This window comes from Brachyhypopomus gauderio, chromosome 9 (assembly GCF_052324685.1).
Source record: "Brachyhypopomus gauderio isolate BG-103 chromosome 9, BGAUD_0.2, whole genome shotgun sequence".
Classification (NCBI taxonomy): domain Eukaryota; kingdom Metazoa; phylum Chordata; class Actinopteri; order Gymnotiformes; family Hypopomidae; genus Brachyhypopomus; species Brachyhypopomus gauderio.
The window spans coordinates 13,489,568-13,512,963 of record NC_135219.1 but is presented as its reverse complement, the minus strand read 5'-3'; the positions used below and the strand labels follow the sequence as shown (position 1 = coordinate 13,512,963).

The 23,396-nt window shown below is 43.8% G+C and overlaps 1 protein-coding gene across 2 annotated transcripts; it reads left to right on the top strand.

The window, feature by feature from the left end:
- Nucleotides 1–867: 867 nt before the first annotated feature.
- vta1 (vesicle (multivesicular body) trafficking 1) lies at nt 868–23,090 on the top strand. Of its 2 annotated transcripts, XM_077017329.1 has the most exons (8): nt 868–1,072; nt 8,080–8,174; nt 11,609–11,736; nt 13,537–13,612; nt 14,665–14,776; nt 19,429–19,611; nt 20,883–20,960; nt 22,467–23,090. In XM_077017329.1, the coding sequence occupies exons 1-8, from the start codon at nt 982–984 to the stop codon at nt 22,610–22,612; spliced, it is 909 nt and encodes a 302-aa protein (XP_076873444.1). In that variant the 5' UTR covers nt 868–981; the 3' UTR covers nt 22,613–23,090. The 2 variants fall into 2 exon arrangements, with proteins under 2 accessions (XP_076873444.1, XP_076873445.1); XM_077017330.1 differs by lacking the exons at nt 868–1,072; nt 8,080–8,174 and adding an exon at nt 10,041–10,345.
- The last annotated feature ends 306 nt before the right edge of the window (nt 23,091–23,396 follow it).

Sequence of the window (23,396 nt, the reverse complement as noted above, 5' to 3'; positions counted from 1 at the left end):
GAGGCAACATCAGGGTAAGACAAGGTCTTGAGAGTCAGCTGAATGGGAAAAATAAGATCAAAGCCATGAACACATGGTCCTGCCAGTCATCAGATACCCAGATGACACAATACACTTCTCTTCAAGTGAAGAGCTGTAGCTGTCAATATCAAGAAACAGAAGAAACGTATTACTCACAATCTGACAGTATTTAAATTTGAGATCAATAACCAGACAGATTCACTCAGCATGGAAGAAACATGGGTACTCTACCATAGTAATAACAGACACAAAACTGTTGCATGATTAAACTGGGTAGAATGCAGGAAGCAGCTATATTGGTGGGTGACACAGAAGTAACTGAAATCATTAATGTAATTACATAGTGTAACACGTAATCAGGAAAATTAGTGAAGTAATACCTTGGTGACTTATACCTCAACAACTACTCTGGTGCACTACAATTGGTCCATTAACATTATAGATTAACATATATATAATGTCAGTTGTCTAGTGCATTAATCACTAAGTGTGCAACTTTTCAGAAAAGCCAAACAAACAAACAAGGGAGAGGGTATTTTGTGACCCCTGTGTGTTAAAGGTTATGGTGTAAAGCTCGGTTTTCAGAGCTTCTTGTGATGGTGATTTATGGCACTCTTTCAATTTAAATAGCTCAGCCGAGAAAGATTTCTTGTACACTCGAGCTGTCTGCGAAATCACATAAAATTATGTTAATAGTAAGCGAGTGATTTGTATAAAGACCTTTCTGGTTTCACTTTTGTAAGTCGCTCTGGATAAGAGCGTCTGCTAAATGCCATAAATGTAAATGTTAATTAACGTGCCCGTTAGAATATCCAGAAATGCCGACAGTGTCACGTTGACTGGGAGGGATCGACTGCGCAGATGCGGAAGAAGCTTCGCTTGTCATCTTTGTTGTTGTTCTGTGTTTTTTGTTAGGTTTAGTTTTGTAAATAGGAACTTATAGGAGAAGAGTATACGACGATGGCTGTACCGCAGCAGCTAAAGGCTGTTCAGCACCATTTACGAACTGCGCAGGAGCATGAGAAAAGAGACCCCGTTGTAGCCTATTACTGTGAGTTTGCAATTTCTCACATTCATACAGTAGCTAGCTTGCCAGCTAACGTTAGCCTCTTGAAGGGCTATACAGGCGGGCCCAACACTAGCGCCCTGGACATGTCTTAGCTAAGTATCTAAATATTGGCAAAGTTATCCAGTTCAGTCCTCTGCTCAGTTGTCTCGTAAAAAGTTTGACGTTAAATAATTATTTTAACATTTAATGTAATCGCAGTTGTTCCTACCCTGATGATGTAGCTAACAGGCTAACTTACCCTGCCTGTATAGTAACTATAGGCAACACTAAGAGTCTGATGTGTGAGATCAGACAGTCTGAGTTAGGCTAGCTAATCTAGGTTAACTAAGTTAACCTAGCTAACTTAGACAGTTTGTGAGATAGCGTTAGATAACCGAGTAAACTTGTGTTTTAAAACTAGTGTTGTAAGGCAAAACAAATATATACCCATGATGTTCTTATATATTGCGTCTGATTCTGTCAAATTCATCCAGAACTTTAATCTATGTTACCTTTAAGCTTAGTAGCTTGTTGTATGGCTAACTAAGTTACACCCACAAGGTCTGCGCTAATGAAGTCTTACCCAGTCTTCCTGGTAGGGTGGGTTTGTGTGTGTGTGTGTGTGTGTGTGTTTCATCCAGTCTTTCAGGTAGGGTGGGTTTAGTTTACGTGTGTGTGTGTGTGTGTGTGTGTGTGTGTGTGTGTGTGTGTGTGTTTTATCCAGTCTTTCAGGTAGTTTACAGGGTGTGTGGCACAATTCATCAGATGATGATAACCTAGGCTTTTTGAGGTATAAGCAATAACTATAAAATAGCATTTAAATTTCCATTGTCTGCCTGTAGATGTAGCTATACATTTATTATAACAGGGCGCCTATATTTAATAAAGGCATACCAGCATGTAGTCATGGCCATGAGGCACTTTTGTAATGAGTCTTCCTCTTAATTTTGTATTTGAAATTATTCAGAATAAAAGGTCTTTCTAACTATGTAACACACTATGTACATTAGCATGGTTAGCTGATATATTTGTTGGATAGGTAAGTCTCTCTCGGGCAGCAAACAGTTTTACGTTTGCTTTGAAAAGAATCTGATAGAAATTGTAGCAATGTGTTACGTAAAGTGTTCGTTTAGTGCACTGCATCTGTTCTTTAGCTTTTACTCTTTCCAGGTTGGCACAAGTCCTCAGTAACCTCTTCACATTCACTGGGGTTAAGGGACACAGGACCCCTGAGATACTGGAAAAAATGATATATCTGTATCTCCTAAAATCTGAATAATTAATACTGTTGGCCATAAAAACAAACTTTGTGGCATCTCTATTGCAAGTTGTCCACAGGTCTTTAGGTCCTAAAATATTACTATGCATTATATTAATAATACTAAAATAGTAAACATACAATTTTGAATAAAATGGATTTTAATAAAATATATTTATACTTTTTTTTAGTATTCTTTAAAATCATTTATTTATGCATGGCAAATCGTATTTGCAAAAATAGGCTAGATGTTCTCTATCAAATTATTTAATAATGATTACTTTTTGTCAGTAATCATTAATTATTATTTGAAGGAATGGTGTGGTGCTTTTTACAGGTTCATGTTGACCTGGTCTGGCCTACAGAATGACCATGGTAATGTTAAGGGACTGTGGGAGATGTGAATGTAAAGTTTCTGAAGATGTCCTTCCACTCTGATCTGCTCCAGGGGTCAGTGTTGTCCTCCCAGTGTTGTCTGTTCATACTGCATTTTGCCCAATATGTCTTTTGAATCCCATCATGTTGGCTTTAGTTGGTGTGTCTGTAAGTTAAATATGTAAATGATTTCTGGTTTTTGGAGGCTGCCCAGAGTTAGATTTCCTGTACTGATTTCCTGTTCATTATGATATTGGTATTTCTTTGCTTTGTTTGAGTAGTAGGCTAGAGTCCATTTTTTGTAATGTAATATCATTCTATATAATATACAAAACGCTATTCTATATTATATGATATTAATTATTCTATAAATATAATATACTTCTATATACTATTATTCAAAATTGTATTCAAAACACTATACTATAAAATAATGTAATATACAAAACATTATTCTATATAATAGGGTATACCAATGAAAATATGTGATAATATACATAAACATACAGTCTCTAACATACAGTGAAGGGTGAGTTCAGGATAAGTTCAGGTTCAGATTCAGCATTAAAGGGACTGTTAGGTCTGCTTATTTTTAGATGGGAAGCAGCGTAATGTTTACATTTTGTTGCCTGGTGTAGTCTGTTTATCTCATTCGCCTAATGTCTGGCTAACACAGTCATAGCTCTTCAGTTTATATTACCATATTGTAATGACTAAAACATTTGATGATGGTTTTCACATAATTTAAACATTGTAACAAGTGTCTTAACAGATGATAAAGGGGTGAAGAACAGATGTGAATATCAGGCGTGCATCGTTGTTATTGGTCGGTCATCTGGTCAAAAGAATGAAAAACAATCTGGTGTGGGGAACACACCATGGGAAACACCACCATGTATCTGTCCTGCTCTGTGGAGAATGATAGCCTTCCAGTATATCACACAGTCTTTGTGGACTGTTCAGTTAGGAATCTTAAAGCATATCAGATTAAATGTTGGGCCTGGGCATTTTCATTATTAAATAGTGAAATGAATTATTGTCTGCAAATGAGGTGTTCAAAGCTAGTAATCCCTGGGAGGTTGTCTATCATGTGAACTGCTCATCTCTCACCTAGACTGAGATCTCTAACCTAGACTAATTTCAAATGGTCTTGGCTGTTCACTATGGAGGATAATTTCAAATGGTCTGGGCTGTTCACTACAGATTATCATTTCAAATGGTCTGGGCTGTTCACTATGGAGGATCATTTCAAGTGTCTTCTGCGTTAAGCGATGGCGAGTGCGGGGAGTGCCAGTGGAGGTCAGCACCCCCCTGTCTGTGTGCCGTTGGCTCTTGTTAGAATGGCCGCTGGGGTCGCAGCTGTTTGCTTTACTTCAGAACTGCAGTGGCCTGAAGGAGCTGTAGTCTCCTTCACATTCTTTTTCATTAAAATCTGTGTTATTGGGGAATCTGAAATATAAACAAGGTATGTTAGGAGTTGCCTCTCTCTTTTTTTCAGCCTCACACAGATGAAATGTTTAGGGATGAGCTGTCATATTGGACAAAAGAAACGCATTGTCTTGTGATTTCTTTCAAGGCAGCACACTAGGGAGTCACTGAAGTGCTTTTGTACATTGACAGCATCATTATCTGTTATGCTCTATACTGCATTATAATTGTGAGTACTGGACAAATGACTTATTGTTGATTGATCTGTTAATACTAGATTAGCGAACATGTCCTGTTTTCAGTGACAGATGTGAATGTTCACAGTGCAGAGGGTGAATAGCCATCGGTGGTGTGTTCAGAGCTGTTTTGTCCTGCCTCTGAGTGGCCAGACTGATACTGTGCTGCTAACCTATGGAAAGGCCAGTCGTTGACATGGTTCCCTTTCTGCTTCCCGGACTTCATCCAGTCCTGGAGCCGAGCTGCAGAGGCATAATGAGGTCGTTGTAGTAGGCTGAAGGACTGCGAGGGCTGGCATTCCTGAATATACAATTCTGTCCTTACTGCAGATGTCGGTGAAAATACTCATGCTCGTCCCCACAAGACGTCCGTCAAACGTCAAGCTTACGCTGAAGATTATTTTGCCAAGGTTCACAGGAGACCACTCGGCTTTTGCCGCCAGCTCGAATTACAGCGGTGATGGTTAGCCGCTACCTTGTAGTAAACCACTGTTATGTTATAAACACACAAGTCATAATTTAGTTAAGTTAAAATTACAGTGGAGAACATCAATTTCACTGGCTGCTGCATTCTGCCGTGGTCTGGATGCTTCAGTTTTCCCAGGACAGTGGAAAGCTATTTAATAACAACCAATATTTAAATGTGTGTGTTCATCTCCAAGCTATGGCTGTCCAACTAGGCAAAAGCCAAGACGTAGTGGCCCTTGATCAAGCACCCTTGTCAAAGATTCTCCTACTCAAATGTCCTTCATAAACAGATGACCCTAAACAGAGCTGAAGTGAATTATGTTTTTTTTTTATATGTTCATGGCCGTGCGTCCTGAAAGGCCCCAGTGTTGCTTTGTCTCAGTTCAGGAACGCTGGACGTTGAGCTGTATGGGTTTTATGACATCACAATGAAGAGCTTTGTTCCTGTACACTGTGATGCACATCAGACCTCTCCAGACTGGTCCCCATGGTGACGGAAGTGGGCTATTCTTGAAGAAATTAAATGGACAGGCGTACAGTTTGCCATCTTGTTGCATCGTTTACTGATGGAGCGTATTGACCTTCATACGCACCTCCTCCTGCAGGCCTGCAGACTCTATACCAGCACACCTGGTAGTTCACAACTCGGACGTGTTTGGATATTCAGTACAAATTTCTGTTGAAGAAACGTGTCGTAGAAAACACAGGCTGTCATACAGTTTCCAGCAGTTTGATTGCTGCTGAATCTCTCATACAGAAGGTTGGGTGAGTCAGTGTCAGAGTTTGTCCATACAGTTGAGTCTTCCAACCAAGACCGGAGAATCTCCTCTTCACTGAGAGTACCTGAATCTGCTCTTAAAAATAAGCAATTGTTTGTCTTCTCACTAGCACTGATTTTCTGCTTGACTCTACCCCAGCACCGCTCTCGTAAGGATGTGCTTTTGATGGGGACTACAAAGCACCCAAGTGGCTCCACACAACAGCTTCTGCCAAGTGCCGTAAATCTAAATGTAAACGAGTCCAACCATCCAGTCAACCAGCTGTCAGGCAGCAGCACAGACCGTATCCCCCTTTATTAACTGGAAAAGTATGGCATTGCGCTAACCAACTCATTAAGAGTTTTTTTGTTTATGTTGTTCAATGGCTTGGCCTCAGAGTGGGAACATTGAAGCGTTTACATCCTGTAACAGAGTGTAATGGGAATTCTCCCAAATCACTGCTACCCCTGAAAAGGCACACACCCTTGCTAATGCTGCAGTTCAATCCAAAAGTTGTTCCAGTGCTACTTGTAGGAAAAGATAGCATGATTTTTTCATGAATATTTAAATTTGACATGGTGTAATGAATATTTAAATTCACCCTTGCAGTTACAACAGTTTTGTTTGTATGATAAACTTATGCATTCTCTTTTTACAATATCTGTATTTTTAAAATGTTAAGGATGTTAGGATGTATATGTTCTTATGTATTTGATTATATTGTAGTTTTTTAATACTTGGAGAGGCAGATATCTTCCCAGGACGATATTGATTCAGTCTAATAATGCCTACTGAGTCAATTAAAGAGTCAAGTTTGTGAAACCAACAATAATTCATGCTGAACATATTACATCTTTAACAATGGTTCCAAGATCTGACTTGTATCAGGCTGCAGGCATTTGACGTAATCTAAGTGGTATCAGTCATGGAGTCAATCAATGACCTTAGCCTGAGTGCATCCCGCACTGTATTTTGAGTCCTCAATGTAGCTCAGGATATGGCTGCACTGATGGAACAGACGTGCAGTGCTGTCTGACTTTGTCCTGCAGTGAGTCTCAGCTGTTGTGTATGGTTAATGTAGATGGAGAGACTGAGCATTGGAAAAGCAAAGAAAGATTGTGCATCAGAAATTTAAAACAAGCATATCTGAAGCACCTCAAACATATTACTATACATGTGACTCGGACATCAGGGCACAGACACCTTCACGAGCACAGACTCCTCTGCGTGGCACAGACACCTTTATGAGCACAGACTCCCCTGTGTGGCACAGACACCTTTACGAGCACCAGCAGGCCAGTTGCTGCTGCTCCAGACACAGTCACCCTGGGTGCCAGTGGTTGTTTTTTCACTCTTCCTTCAGGAAGTTGTAATTACCAGTTCGGTGTGTTTTGCTGTGGAACGGCTGTAAAATGGGAGCTGCATTGGTGACTTTAAGTTGAACCTTTTTTTTCATGTGGCATTCAAAGCTGAAATCAGGACAAATGTTGCTGTTGCTGTGAATTGAGTGTTGGCACATCAGCAGTGCCCTTGACAGGAAACCCTGCCACATATTCACCTCTAACAGGCTGGACGAAGGAGCAGAAGGAACTATATGGGCAGCATTATTTAACAGACATTTTCCACTTTATTTTTAACAGTGTGACATGGAATATTAACATTTGACTATTGCCCGTTTCTATGAACTGTGTTATACATGCAGATACATACTGCATTAATTAATATAGTGGTATATAAGAGTTGCCTGGTCAGACATCAAGGTCAGGTTAGTTAATACCTCAATGCTTTAATTTCCTTAGGGAGAGATTGTAATTGTGTGTGGACAGGAGGGAGATGTGGGGGATGTCTCCGAGGGTGCAGACCGAGGCCTTTCCACACACTTAATGGCTTACATCGACTGCTCCAGCAATCACTGTTTGTCTTCTTTCCTTCCCGACAGCTTATAATTAAGACCTTGCCTGCCGGCCACCTGGATTTGTAATGAACAACCACTTCTCATGTTCATCGTTTAGGGCTGTGCAGCAGGAGTCTTTGAGGTTTCGCTGGTTTATTGAAGTCTGCTGAGTGAAGACCTCTCGGAGTGCTCACGAGGCTGTTCGTGCACTGTGCTTGTGAAATGCACTAACCCTTGTGTTACATACGCATACGCAGCCGTGTTGAGCAGCTGCGTGTCTGGCACTATTCAGCACGCTCTTGCTGCTTAACACTTCCTGTGCCTGTGCCCTCTGACCCCTGTGCATGTTTTCACCCATGAAAAAGTGTGAGAGAACTGGACAGTGGTCTGTAGTGTGTAGTTGTTGTCTTGAACAGTTTCAGGCTGCTGCTAATAATAATATATAATCATATACAATATTGTATTATTAGTTTTATTTTAAATGTATTAATTATTTTTTTATTCATTATGCTGCACTGTAGATGCATTACAATGCTGGATTTTATTTGTTTTGCTTCAGAAGTTTAACGGTTCCTGTCCTCGTTGTGTTTTAGGTCGTCTTTACGCCATGCAGACAGGAATGAAACTGGACAGTAAAACCCCAGAATGTCGAAAGTTTCTAATGAAACTAATGGACCAGCTGGAGACGGTAACATTTACCTTTGATCTCACCTCTGATCACCAGAAACTTGCTTATTACCAGGATGAGGTTGAATAATCAGTTCATGTATCTCATTTCAAAACATAATTTTTATATGAAATAATTAACATAAACCTAATGGTGCCTTGAAGCATGTTTATTATCAGTTATTGATGATGCTGTCCCCCCATGCTGAGTAGTGTCTCCATTCTCACAATATAGTGAAAAAGGACTGCACTGGACTAGTAGTCTCCATGCGTCAGCGCAGAATGCTATTTGGCATTTATTCTGAGAGACAGAAGCAAGTTCTCCCATCAGGCCAGAAAGGGGAGCTGTTTGGGAGGCCTGGCTCTATTGTTGTTTTGGTGCTGTTTGTTAAATGTCACAGCAAAAGAAAACAACAGCCACAAAGGCTCCATCCAACAGCCACTAAGGCTCCACCCGGCCTTGCGGGCACAGCAGACTCTCTGGGCTGGGGTTTGTTTTGTTTAACCATGGATTTTAATTAGTGACATCTCTTGGCATAACTTGGCATTAAATATCATCAGATAGTAAAACATAGGGGACACTGCTACATCTATTACTGTACTAGGTTTAGAAAAGTCTGAACAGTTTTCCTTTTGATGGAAGTCCTAGAATTTACTAATCATCTTATCTGGGCATTTGTTTGTTTATTTTGTTTTGTTGGAATGATTTGGATGAAGTCCTATATAAGATTTAATCACCTTTCAAAAGAATGCTCACTTGCTAGAATTGTCCGACAAGACGTTTAAAACACAGTAAGATGTAGGGGAAGACCTGCAGGGTTCTCTTCCTGTGGCAGCACCGCTGTAAACTGCTGTGGAAATGAGCACAAATTCCTTTTATGGGTGAACATACGTGGCCAGTAAAGCCCGACTGACTCTGACTCTCACTCTGACTCTGAGTTATCTAATCTCAAAAAGATTAGATGTGCTTATCACATGTGTAATTAAATGTGCCAAATTTAGTCAATTGTGATTTTTCACCGTAATCGAAATTTGTCCTCCGCCTTTTACCCATCTGTGCAGTCACAACACACACACACTAGTGATTACTAGGGGGCTGTGGATCACACGTCCCTAGAGCGGTGGGCAGCCCTAGCGTGGCGCCCGGGGAGCAGTTGGGGTTAGGTGCCTTGCTCAAGGGCACCTCAGTCATGGCCTCAGGTCTGGGAATCAAACCCACGACCCTCCGGTCACAAGACCAGTTCCCTACCACCAAACCATGACTGCCCTAATTGAGCTATTATCTAAAGCCTTGTTAGGGAAAATAATAATTTAAGAATACTTTAGAATAATAATAAGAATAATTTTTAATCGTTCCCCACTAATGCAGTTAAAGTGCAGTATTAACAGATGTTCTGTGGAGAAACACTGTGTAGTAGGGGAGGGGAAATCCTGCAATTCTGACCATGATCATCCGTCCAATATGGAGAAAGGCAGCTCTACACACATGTCGGTTATCTCTGGGGATGTGTTCAGTGCTGATATCTCTGGGGATGTGTTCAGTTCTAATATCTCTGGGAGTGTGTTCAGTTCTAATATCTCTGGGGATGTGTTCAGTGCTAATATCTCTGGGGATGTGTTCGGTGCTAATATCTCTGGGGATGTGTTCAGTGCTGATATCTCTGGGGATATATTCCGTGCTGATATCTCTGGGGATGTGTTCAGTGCTGATATCTCTGGGGATATATTCCGTGCTGATATCTCTGGGGATGTGTTCAGTGCTGATATCTCTGGGGATGTATTCCGTGCTGATATCTCTGGGGATGTATTCCGTGCTGATATCTCTGGGGATGTGTTCCATGCTGACATCTCTGGGGATATATTCCGTGCTGATATCTCTGGGGATGTGTTCAGTGCTGATATCTCTGGGGATGTATTCCGTGCTGATATCTCTGGGGATGTATTCCGTGCTGATATCTCTGGGGATGTGTTCCATGCTGACATCTCTGGGGATGTGTTCCATGCTGACATCTCTGGGGATGTGTTCAGTGCTGATATCTCTGGGATGTGTTCAGTGCTGATATCTCTGTATGTTCTTCCGTCCTTGAGGGACTTCGAGGATCCCATATCCATCTGTCCTGGACACCTTCAGAGACGTGTTGAGCTGTTCTTGCTCAGCGTTTGTTTCCGTGTTGCTCTGCTCTCTCAGCCCAGGTACAGCGAGATGGGGAAACCTGCACATGCCTGGACTCCACCTGCTCAAACAGAACCACTGTGACTTGCTTTACAGATTTATAGGGAAACTCGAGACTCTCTAATGGACCATAATGTCTCACAGGGGAAACTACAGGCATTGGCTGATAGCCATTACAAACTACAGCACAGACTTGAACACTCAAATTATTATTCAATTTTTTATATATATATATATATATATATATATATATATATATATATATATATATATATATATATATATATATATATATATATATAATTTGTGTGTGTGCTTAATTCAGCTTCACAAAGTAATGTCCCTCATTTATAGTTCATTAGTAATAAAACGCATAAAATCCAATCAAAACATGTACACAACATATCAAAACAATGTGTGTTTGTTGCATATAATTTTAGACATTACACAAGTTGCTGAAAGCAAGTGGAGTTAATGGTGACTGTGGAAATTGGTGTCAGGTCCAGACCTGGGGCTGCAGTGATTCTCATCAGTATCACACCATAAATCATCACTCTGGGCTGTACTCTCACTGAGCTAAAGAGCCCCTGTGTGTGTGAGTCCAGGGCAGTGTGTGAGTCCAGGGCAGTGTGTGTGTGTGTGAGTCCAGGGCAGTGTGTGTGTGTGTGTGTATGAGTCCAGGGCAGTGTGTGTGTGTGTGTGAGTCCAGGGCAGTGTGTGAGTCCAGGGCAGTGTGTGAGTGTGTGAGTCCAGGGCTGTGTGTGTGTGTGTGTGTGTGTGTGTGTGTGTGTGTGTGTGTGTGTGTGTGTGTGTGTGTGTGTGTGTGTGTGTGTGTGTGTGTGTGTGTGTGTGTGTGTGAGAGAGACAGAGAGTCCGGAGCAGTGTGTGAGTCCGGGGCAGTGTGTGTGTGTCCAGGGCAGTGTGTGAGTCCAGTGTGTGGCACCTCCCTGCCCTGCTCCTCTTCACTACACTTCACTACACTGCTGGACATCACTCAAAGTGGCCGATGCTCCCAGGAATCGATGAGTCATGGAAACGCAGGCTTCTGAGAATAGCCTTCGCTTTGAGCGTGACCCACAGTAGAGGCACACAGGCCCTCTTTATGGCATTACACATCTGAAACCTGTTAAAGGCAACCTCACTGAGAGTGGAGCTTCAAAGCTCAGAGCATGATGTATGATGTGGGCGTTCCCACTGAACACTGTTTGTGTTGTGTTTTACGTACTTGTCAGTTCTGTTTGTCAGTGTCTGGAACTTCTGGTGTTTTGTGGTGTTTGTTGCAGATGAAGAAGGAACTTGGCGACAATGAATCCATCTCTCAGGAGATCGTTGGCAACGCCCACATCGAAAACTATGCCTTAAAAATGTTCCTCTACGCTGACAACGAAGATCGTTCAGGCCGCTTCCACAAGTAGGAGCCCTGTCCTTCCCACTGAGGAATTTTTATTTATTTATTTTTTATTTATATTCCCCCTCTCCACCCCCCAATCTTTCCTCCCACTGAACCGTGACACCGAATATTCCCACCATCGACAAGGTGCATTGTGGGACTGAGCAGAAGGGCTAAAATTAGCAACAAAGGCTGGTTGTGTGCAGGGCTTTGGCGGGGGGCGAACTTGAGTGGATTAGTTAGGTATACCATTACAGCGCTTGCTGGCATAATGAGGCTGTTGTAGGCTGGACTGCAGGGGTTGAGGGGAGCAAGGAAGCTGAAGGCCTGGCAGAGGGCCAAGCCTCTAGGGTCCCACTGAAGGGGGCAGGCCCCTAGGGTCCCTCTGAAGTGGGTAGGCCTCTAGGGTCCTACTGAAGGGGGCAGGCCTCAAGGTTCCCTCCGAAGATTGCAGACCTCTAGGGTCTCACCGAAAGGGCCAGGCCTCTACGGTCCCACCGAAAGGTCCAGACCTCTAGGGTCCCACCGAAAGGTCCAGACCTCTAGGGTCCCACCAAAAGAGGCAGGCCTCTAGGTTCCCTCCAAAGAGCACAGGCCTCTAGGTTCTCACCGAAGGGACAGACCTCTAGGGTCCCACTGAATGGAGCAGACCTATAGGTTCTCACCGAGAGCAAAGACCTGCTGGTTTGCCTACACTCCAATTAGCAGGACTTTGTTCCGCCTCAGTCTATCCTCAGCCAATCAGCAGCTGAATGTTTCAGGGATCTTAAAGTTGGAGCTGAAGAAGGCGTGAGTATCGCCCCCAGATAGGCCAGGGCGGGCCAGGGAGAGAAGGCGGGCTTTGCCTCTGTTTGTGCATCGCCACTCTGGAACTGCCCAAAGGAAATTAAAAACACAAAAAAAAACATGTTGAATAATTGATGTTTAAACACAAAACAAGCTCTGGGTGAGTGGCTTAAAGGCAGACTTCATTACTGTCTCAGTCACAGTGGTGCCTTTTGTGGTGAAGCATGTAGAGCTTAAATAAATAAATAACAATTGTAATAAAACCACATAGGGAAAATTTAATGTATCAAAATAAAACTCACTTCCGTGCTACTCAGGATTATGAGGAACAGACTACATGATTATTTTATTCCTGTCTTAAGAAACAACCATGATTTAGGAGAACCTCAACCTGCATAAACAACCAGTGAAATGTTGTGTCATTTCTGGGGGGTGCAGAGGAGAATGTTTATGAACGCCGACCCTGAAGGAGAACTTTCCTCAGCTTCTCGATATACTGGCGTTGTGGAATCACCGCTGTCCCCAAACTACTAACAACTACTAACAAGGCCTCGATTGACATGGAGGGCGTATGTAAGAGAAGCCCGGAGAAGCTCTGTTTAAGGTCCTTAGTGTTCCCACAAGGTCTCCTGTCACTTACCCAAGTTTCATGACTGTGTGTGCTGTTCCACAGAGCAGCAGGCCTGTGTGCTGTCCTGCAGACCCCAGCTGCACATCAGATCCCTGCCTTCATTAAAGCTTTACTTCAGTCTGATCCATTTTAGCAGACGTTTCTCACTATAAGAGACCATACTGATCAGAGTCTGAATGTTCTGTATAAAAGAGTACAGTGCTCTGGCTTTAAATAGCTCATAGCTTTATTGATATATAGCTCATAGGTATATTGTAGTGTTCACTGTATTGTATTCCTGTACATTTATTGTAAGGATTTATTCCAATCATCATGTAAAATCTACTATACCCTTAGCAGATGCTACTTTTGCTGACATTTGTTGAACTATAGAGCTGATATTTTGCATTTCTGCCTATTTCCAGGAACATGATCAAGTCTTTTTACACTGCAAGTCTTCTGCTGGATGTGTTGACTGTGTTTGGCGAGTTGTCAGAGGAGGTAAGACGTTGTAAGACGTGTGTGGTGCTGTGGAGGGCTGAGTGGAGGGAGAATTGGGGCTGGGAGGCGTCTCCGCACTCTCGCTGCTGGCTTACGTCCATTCTGAGGAAACCCGCGCATGGAAAGTGTGGCTAAGACAGCCCACCAGCAGAGCCCCCCCCCCCCCCCCCCCCCCCCCCATCTGTGCCATCATGCTTGGTCTCCATGGCCACATTCTTTTCTTTCTTTTTTTTCTCCCTTTCTTTTTTTCTTTCTTTCAGTTTTTTTCCCTTTTTTAAATGCGGAGGGAAGTGACCTGTGCATAGGGAAGAACAATGTTTCATTGAGTCCGGTTCTCTCCCTAAGGGCCAGACATTTTCCCGTTGTGGAGTGCTGTTTGGCTGGACTGTTTTAACAGTGCGCCTTGTCTGTGTAACGCCAAGCGGCACAATGGGCTCTCAGACTCAGCTCCCTGTTACTGGGCTGATTCTCAGCCTGGCCATATTGGATTACTCGTAGAAAAGAAACTGTTTTAGCACCAGACCTAAAGACTCAGCAGATCTGATGTATGTACAGGCAGACCATATGCAGTGAGAGAGCACTCTTAGAGATAGTAGGAACTATTCTCCCGTTTTTCATCATTTTGGATAAATTACAGTAATTATGATGTCAGACCACCAGAAATCTGTCACTCTGGTTTTGTACTTTACTTGCTGTTTTTCAATAAAAATGTTTGTGCAGTGCACGCTGACTTTTTTTCTGTTCAGAGTGAACTGGGGTAACTGACTTTTGTACGTGTTCCATTTAGAGTGAACTGGGGTAACTGACTTTATGTGCGTGCTCCGTTTAGAGTGAACTGGGGTAACTCACCCTCACGTACACACTGACCTTCACTCTGAAGTTTCAGTGAAAGTCTCACCAGTCTCACCAGAATTCATCTGAAAAGCCAAACAAACCGTGTTGTCTTAATCTCCCCCTGCAGGTTGCATTGTGCTGCTCGGAGAGCGGTAATTGGTCTTATCTCAGTGCTTCTCACTATGGCCTTACCCTCCCTGTCTCCATACCCTCCCCAGAACGTCCAGCACAGGAAGTATGCGAAGTGGAAGGCGACCTACATCCACAACTGCCTGAAAAGTGGCGAGACTCCTCAGCCCGGGCCCATCGGGATGGAGGGGGAAGCATATGGTAAGCCGAGATAGGCTCCCCTCCCCTCCTCTAAGCAAACCTATGACTCCCATTAACAAAACACACATTCACAACACGCCACTTCCTCCCGGAGCATGGAGTCACACCTTCTCCTGCTCAAGGCACTAAAGGTTATCGTGCTGTGCACCTTCTCAAGTTCTGAGAGGCCTCATTTCCAGCTCCATCAGCCCAGCAGGGTCACCTTGGACGCTGTTCATGTACGGATTCTTTTTGGCTGTGGTAGAACAAGAGCGGGTCTACCTCCCTCTGTAATGGTGTGAAAATGAGTCACTAATGCCTGACCTATGCTTCCTGAAGGTTAGTATTGCCTTAATAAATGCAGGAAAGGGCCCGTGTGATGTAGTTCGTGTGTACTAGAACAGAGTGGACCACTTTCTGTTAACTTTTTTTTTATTATCATTTCAGTGTCCTAAAAATGCTTATACATTTTTTTTTTTACATACAACTGACACAGACATGCCTTATAGGCCCTGCAAAAGTGCGATGCATATCCCTTCATGGAAGGGGTCAATGAGCACTGTGAGGTGTCTGCACGTGTGCTGTGGAGAGCAGATAAATCCTCTAGGTTACCTCGCATTACTGTAACTGAGAGGCTTCCACTTCCTGTATTTAATTCAAGCCTCTACTGTGTTGTAATAACTAACTTAACTAGATATACAAGCCGTCATGCTGTTGTGACTGTTGTGGGAGTGTAGGGGTGCGGACCCACGCGTTCCTGCTGGGTGACGTGGAGACGGTGTGCGGCAGGGCGGCCTCTCTGTGGAGAGTGGGGCCATGTGTCCCTGCTCGTCTCCCAGATGAAGTCCCCTTTAACCTGGGCCTCAGGGACACACACGTTGCCTCTTGCAGGCTGTGTGCTGAAGGCAACGTGTGCTATGTAACACTGCAGTGTTCCACTCACCCGGAGTCTTGCAGTGGGATGATATTTAAAAGAGAGGAGATGGGTTAGTATCGCAGTGCTGGACGTTACTTAAGGTCTCTGTTATGAATGCAGCTGAATTATCTCACTGAGGCCTTCAACAAGGAGCTGGTCCTTTCCACTGAGGTGCTGTGCACTGTTCCAACAGCAAGGTTATGGCATCCTATGGGGTTCGCCAAGGATCCGGTCACAGGACGCCTGCGTTTCCACGTGTCTAGTGGTGACTGCGGCTTACAGGAGGCCCTTTACAGAAACACAGTCAGTGCATGGAGGGCAGCATGATGCTGGGCTCACGTCGTGACTGGACTGTCTCTCTCAGCACCATCCCACAGGGACTCCAGTTCTGGCTCAGAATAAACACCGTCATTTGCTCTGTTGCAGGAACGGGAAAAGTCTTAAGAGATGCACGGCATGATGTGAGCGAGCACTCTGTTTACTTAACAACATGTGCTTTGTTTTGTTTTTCTTCACGCCAGTGTGCTTTCAGCTGAAGGGCTAACCAGGACTGCACGGCTTCCAACCATCAGCTTGGGATGTTCCTTTATATCCCTGTGACACAGGGGCCGCACTGTAATGTTGCAGATACCATAATATGCTATTCTGTAATATGGTATAACATGATGTGGTAATCTGTCAGGTTGCTATTGCTGCATTGTGGTCTGGGCTGATTGCCGTCTTTGGCACTTAAGATGACCCTAGTTTTGCCCCTGAGCAGGTCTGGAGGAACTTTCCACTGGTGACTCAATTTAGTCATCGTGTTGTTTGTTTTTAAAACAACTTGGTGTTCAATGATTTCCAGTGACCCTAAAATTATTTCTATATATTTCTGCTTTGCCAGTTTTTTTGCCAATTTTTATCTACAATTTTTGTATTCTTCAGTTTTGCAGCTCATCCTAGCAGTTGTGAAATTAGTCTGTTTCTTTAACCAGAAAACTGGACTGCAAAGTATTACATTACCATCTGTTTATGATTTAATCTCTCCGTCACAAATTATTTCTGATTATATTTTCCGTAAACTTGGCAGGCAATGCATTGTGGATCAGCATACATCAGTCCGTGTGGTAAAGTCAACCACTGCAGGGGTTGGATGAACAACCCCGCTCCGATCCACCTCTGCACCTCCACATTAGAACTGTATAGTCACTCAATTTTATAGCTGGAGAATACTTTCATTAGAACTGTAAAAAGAGTCACTCAGTCCCATAGTTTGCACAGAATACAATTAGAACTGTATAGTCACGCCATCCCATAGAAAGTAGAGAATACTCTCGTTAGAACTATAAAGAGTCACTCAGTCCCATAGATAGTAGAGAATACTCTCATTAGAACTGTAAAGTCACTCAGTTCCATAGTTATACTCTCATTAGGACTGTGTAAAGAGTCACTCAATCCTATATTCAATAGTTAATATTCTAGCATGTCCTCACATTGGTCAGTCATACCTGAAAATAAACCTTTTATACCAAAATAAAATGTGTTTATTGCTAAATTTCCGATGTAACTGATATCGTGAGAATCTGTGATCTAACAGCTTTACAGTGAATAAAACCCTGACAAAAGCTTACAGAATATGACAGGAAAAGTACTGAGGGGAATGTCTAAAGTCGCCCGTTCCCAGCCATCACTCCCTCTACAGTGTGGAAATGTGTTGTTCATTTCCCTCTCTCTCTCCTTGCTAGTGAAGGAACGTAACACTCCAGGTTTACCTCGTCATTAAAAGCGGCTGATGTAGGCAAATGTAAACGATTGCAGCCTGCAAAAAGTATATTTTGGTGTAATGTAATATTTTGGTTAAATGCAGTCTACCCAGGAGTTTTATGAATGTGTTGTCAGCATTGGGATTGCATACTGGGATTTTAATAAGTGGTAAATGCTGTGGTCCCAGCCACAAATCATTGGAATTTCCTCAATATCTGTGTGATTAGCTTTTTTCTCTTTTCTTTTGGGTGTGTTTGATTTGCTGTTAATTTGAGATTAAGCAATGACATCTGAAATAAATTTTTAGGAAAGTGCCGTTTCTCGGTTAATTAGGGGTTAATATATAATCTAGGGGAGCACAGTGTGCCACAGCGGCTTTTATCACAATGTCTGATCAGATCATCATGTCACCACCTCAAGAATGACATGAATATTTCTCATGTACACTGAATCCCTGCTTACAGCTTGATTGATTAATGTGAATGGTTTAACGTGGACCTGCTTTGTCATTCTAGCCTTGTTGGGGCCAGAATTGCTCTTAATGGGCTGGGTGGTGTTGGGGGCTGGGGTGTTGTGGGCTGGGTGGTATTGGGGCTTGGTGGTGTTGGGCTAGGGGTATTGGGGGCTGGGTGGTGTTGAGGGTTGGGGTGTTGGGGGCTGGGTGGTGTTAAGCTAGGGGTGTTGGTGGATGGGTGGTGTTTTAGATGAAGCAGAATAGAGACTCAGTAGGAGCAGACTGTACTGTGGGGAATCTGTATAGGCTAAAGCAGATTATTGACAGTTAGCTTTAATTAGATATTAAACTGTTGAAGTTTATTAAATGATATACTGATATAGTAGCACATTACTCTGGTGATTTGTGTGTGCAAGAAGAATTGAAGTGAATTTCAGTGCTGTCTGTAGCACTCACTTACTTAAATGTTAATGGAAGAAAATCTAAATAAACAGATCAGAGGTCGATGCAGACTGGTAGGATGTTCATTGCTAATCATGTCTTCTCTCAGGCTGGTAGAGGGGGCCTAGACTTCGCCTCGCTAGCTACCCCCTCACTAGCTACCCCCTCACTAGCTACCACCTCACTAGCTACCACCTCACTAGCTGCCCCCTCACTAGCTACCACCTCACTAGCTACCACCTCACTAGCTACCACCTCACTAGCTGCCCCCTCACTAGCTACCCCCTCACTAGCTGCCCCCTCACTCTTTCTCTTCAGTAACGTTCCTAAACATTCAAAAGAAAATTCAGGTTTTAAACCCAGTCATAGAGCTTATGTTCACAACATTGATTGGAGCCAGTAAGGCTAATAGTCTGACCTGTGAGAAGTGCAGGGTGTGAAGGAGGTTGGTCTTTGGACTGCTGAGGGAAATTTGATCTATGCTGTTTTAAATTGGAGTGGAGGTCTCCTCTCCCCTCCCTTCCTCTCCTCCCCTCCCCTTGTCTCCTCTCCTCTCCTCCCCTCTCCCCTCTCCCCTCTCCTTCCCTCACTTCTCCTCTCCTCCCCTCTCTGCTCCTCTCTGCTCCCCAGCCTCCAACCCAGGAGAAAACAGCCCCTTCTTTCCACAGTTGTTTTCTCTTCTCTGTCAGGCTGCTGTTATTGCCTATTGAAGGATTAGCATATGAAACTACAGGATGATAGAACACAGCCAAGTCAACATCTGAGAGAACACAGCACAACAGCAGAAGTGCGTAAACAGGGTGTAAAACGAGTCTAATTCAGAACAAACGAGCCTAATTCGGAAAAAGACAGAAGGTGTTTTTTCCAGCAGCTGAGCACATCAGTGAATCGAGGTCAGTTGGACCTTGTTCTATGTGTAAATCCATTTTTACTTGACCTTTTTTTCATTTCTGGGATAAAAGGAGAGTTTTCCATTGAATGTGGAGAAATGCTGTCCACCATGGCGCAGAGCCCCGGCGTTTTTATTCCAACACAACTGTGTGCGTTTGTGCCAAAGGTAGAGTGGCCTTGCGACAGTCGTGCAGAGTCACTACTGACGTGTGCTTCCTCCGCATGTAGATGACGAGTTTGGTGCTGAAGGCGGTGTTCCCTACCCTGGACTGCAGCCCCAGGCGTCGTTCCGCACAGCTCCCGCTGACCACGACCCAGCTGTCATGCCTCCACCCACCTCCAACAACCCCCAGATCCCCCCCGGCTCCCACGCTCCAGCCAACACTCCTGCAGAGCTTCCACGACCCACAGGTGAGGCCCCCACCTTCCTCCCGGAGCTTCTGCTTCAACACTCATTGTCCCCCAGAACACGTCGATGCTGCATGTAACATTGTGAATACATGTAGTTCTCAGCCATCTGTGTGTGGTGCACAGGTCTCAGGAGGCGGCTTCAGCATGTAAACATTTTTAATGAGGTGTTGAGTCCACTTTTGTATCAACACTCATCCAAATGTGTTGAATGAGTCAAAGCTTTTTTGGAAGTAGTTTTTTGTGCTGTCTAATTAGCTATTCTGCTCATAGAGTTTTAATAAGTCTCTCTCAGAAACTTATTGGAGATAAAGATTTCTGTAGTTCAGGTAATTGTAGTTGTCTTTTTTTATGAATAATGTAACAATAGAAGATCATAAAAGCACCTGAACAAATTCCCGTGAGCCAGGCACCTTTGTACAGACCTGACTCCACGTTTGTACAGACCTGACTCCACGTTTGTACAGACCCGACTCCACGTTTCTACAGACCCGACTCCACGTTTCTACAGACCCGACTCCACGTTTCTACAGACCCGACTCCACGTTTCTACAGACCCGACTCCACGTTTGTACAGTCCCGTCTCCACGTTTGTACAGTCCCGACTCCACCTTTGTACAGACCCGACTCCACGTTTGTACAGTCCCGACTCCACCTTTGTACAGACCCGACTCCACGTTTTCACAGTCCCGACTCCATGTTTGTACAGTCCCGACTCCACGTTTGTACAGACCCGACTCCACGTTTGTACAGTCCCGACTCCACCTTTGTATAGACCCGACTCCACGTTTGTACAGACCCGACTCCACGTTTGTACAGTCCCGACTCCACGTTTGTACAGACCCGACTCCACGTTTGTACAGTCCCGACTCCACGTTTGTACGGTCCCGACGCCACGTTTGTACAGACCCGACTCCACGTTTGTACAGACCCGACTCCACATTTCTACAGACCCGACTCCACGTTTGTACAGACCCAACTCCACGTTTGTACAGTCCCGACTCCACATTTGTGAAGACGAGAGCAGCTGGCTTCATGTCCCAACTCGGCACCGTAAGCCATACCAACAGCATGGGCCACATGGGTGTGTCATTTTCCCATGGGGTCGGGTCCGCCTCCGGGAAGATCCAGCAACCCTGGGCGTTTTACGTCTGTGACCACGAGTTTCAGATGTCCGAGTGTAAGAGAGTCATGGAAGTGGTCCTAGCTCAGTGGCTGTGTGGTGACCCATCCTTCTCCAGACACATACTGATGAACACTGGTCTTCTGTGCAGGTGAGGGGGTGAAGCCAGTCCCTGTTCCACGGACATCACCGGCCGGCGACCCCTCTCTCACCAACACCAACCACGAAGGTACGGTAACACCCAGCAGGACATCTCCTCCTCAACTGTTCCCAGACCTGCCTCTGACGTGCCTGCACTTCCCCATGCCTTCGCTCTGGACCGTCTGGCTGTGGGTGGAGTGGCACAGAGGGCCCTGGTGTCCCAGCAGTGCCTGTTTAATGGGAGCAAAACCCACAGCTAGTGCTGTGAATCTCGCCCTTCAGCTCTGAGGCTGGGGGACAATGGTGTTGAGGGCGGAAGTCTGTGCAAGCATGAGCTTAAAAGAATAAAAACACAGAGAACAAAGAAAGCACTTGTTTATTTATTTTTAAACCTTCAGTATCTCAGTTGGCATGTGATAATGGGCTATTACATACGTTTGATATGTGATAATGGGTTATTACATATGTGTGATAATGGGCTATTACATACGTGTGATATGTGATGGGTTATTACATATGTGTGATAATGGGCTATTACATACGTGTGATATGTGATAATGGGTTATTACATATGTGTGATAATGGGTTATTACATACGTGTGATATGTGAAAATTAGTTATTACATATGTGTGATAATGGGTTATTACGTATGTGTGATAATGGGTTATTAAATATTTGTGATAATAGATTATTACATATGTGTGATAATGGATTATTACATATGTGTGATAATGGGTTATTACATATGTGTGATAATGGGTTATTACATATGTGTGATAATGGATTATTACATATGTGTGATAATGGGTTATTACATATGTGTGATAATAGGCTATTACATGTGATAATGGGCTATTACATACGTGTGATATGTCATAATGGGTTATTACATATGTGTGATAATGGGTTACTATTTACATGTGATAATGGGCTATTACATACGTGTGATAATGGGCTATTACATGCATGTGATAATGGGTTATTACATACGTGTGATATGTGATAATGGGTTATTACTTACATGTGATAATGGGCTATTACATACGTGTGATAATGGGCTATTACATGCATGTGATAATGGGTTATTACATAAATGACACTTGTATGAGGTCAGAACTAGAAGCTTTAATAGTCCTTGAGGCACAAATATATTATCGCCATATTTTAAGACTGAAAGAAGTAAAAGAGAAAGCATTAAGTCTGAGTTTAGTTTCCCAGAAAGACCTTAAAGAATGTTTGGAAAGCTCCTGACTGATGGTGGCAGTTGTGGGTTGGTCTCGATCCACATCGTTAATCCTTATGGTGGTGGTGGTGGTGGGTTGGTCTCGATCCACATCGTTAATCCTGCCCTCGGTATTTGGCTTCAGCTGGTGGTGTGTGTAGCTGGTAGTGTGTGTATCTGTGTAGTGTCCGAGCCTGCTTTCCCATACGCATGTCCTGCGTCACCCTACTAACACAGACTGAGATTCACATGCCCGTTGGCTTGAACCGCAGAGCAGCGAACCATTTCAAATACAAACAGGGAGCAGGGACCGTTTATTTGAGGGACATTTCACACAGCCTCATGTCTTTCTATCTTCATGTCCGTGGCAGGTGATGTGCGGCTCACGCCAGAGGACTTCACCCGGGCTCAGAAATATTGTAAATACGCTGGAAGTGCTCTGCAGTACGAAGACGTCGGCACTGCTGTGCAGAATCTACAAAAGGCCCTGAAGCTGCTAACCACTGGGAAAGAATGAGCTCCCTGTCACCGCTGTATCGTCGATCTCACCCTTCTGACCCAAAGGGCCCAATTATCTCCCCAGCCCTGAGCAGAAGGGCGGCTCGCCTGGGGAACCCAGAATTCTCCACTCCATCCAGCATCTGCTCCTCAACTCAGGACTGGAATATATACTCATGTGCACAGATTTCCAAATGGACAACCGGCCGTCGATTAAAAGCAATTAATGATAAATATTCATGATTAATACCTTATTGTAATTAGCACTGATTATGATCCCACATAGTCTGGGCAGAGTTGTTGTCCAGACTATTCATAATATCACCAAACAGCATGGAAGGTTTTGTGGGATTTTGTCCCTTTTAAAAATTATTCATGCTCTACTCTCTGCCTACTTTCTGGGGAACGGGATTTACAATTAGTTTACATACTAATACAAAGTTTTTTTTTTGCCATTAGTTTAGTTGCGACTCACAATAAATCTTTTAGATCAGTTACCGTTTGGCATGTGTGCATTGATGGCTGTTTGCGAGAGAAATTACATTAATGCAAGAGCAGTGGCTGGAACACGAGTCAGTATGTATCAGTATGCATTTGTCACTTCACAAAGTGTGAACACAGCATTAAAGTTACTGACAAAGCTGTGAAAGGACAGTGTGACAGTGTGATCCCACGAGCAGAGTGGACCACAGAGGGTCCATGCAGGGTTACTGATGGCTCGGCACCATTGAATGCCCATCAGGGGACCTTCCAGTACAATGGCTTCACACATGGGTTTATTTGACTAAACTAGTGACCTGCAG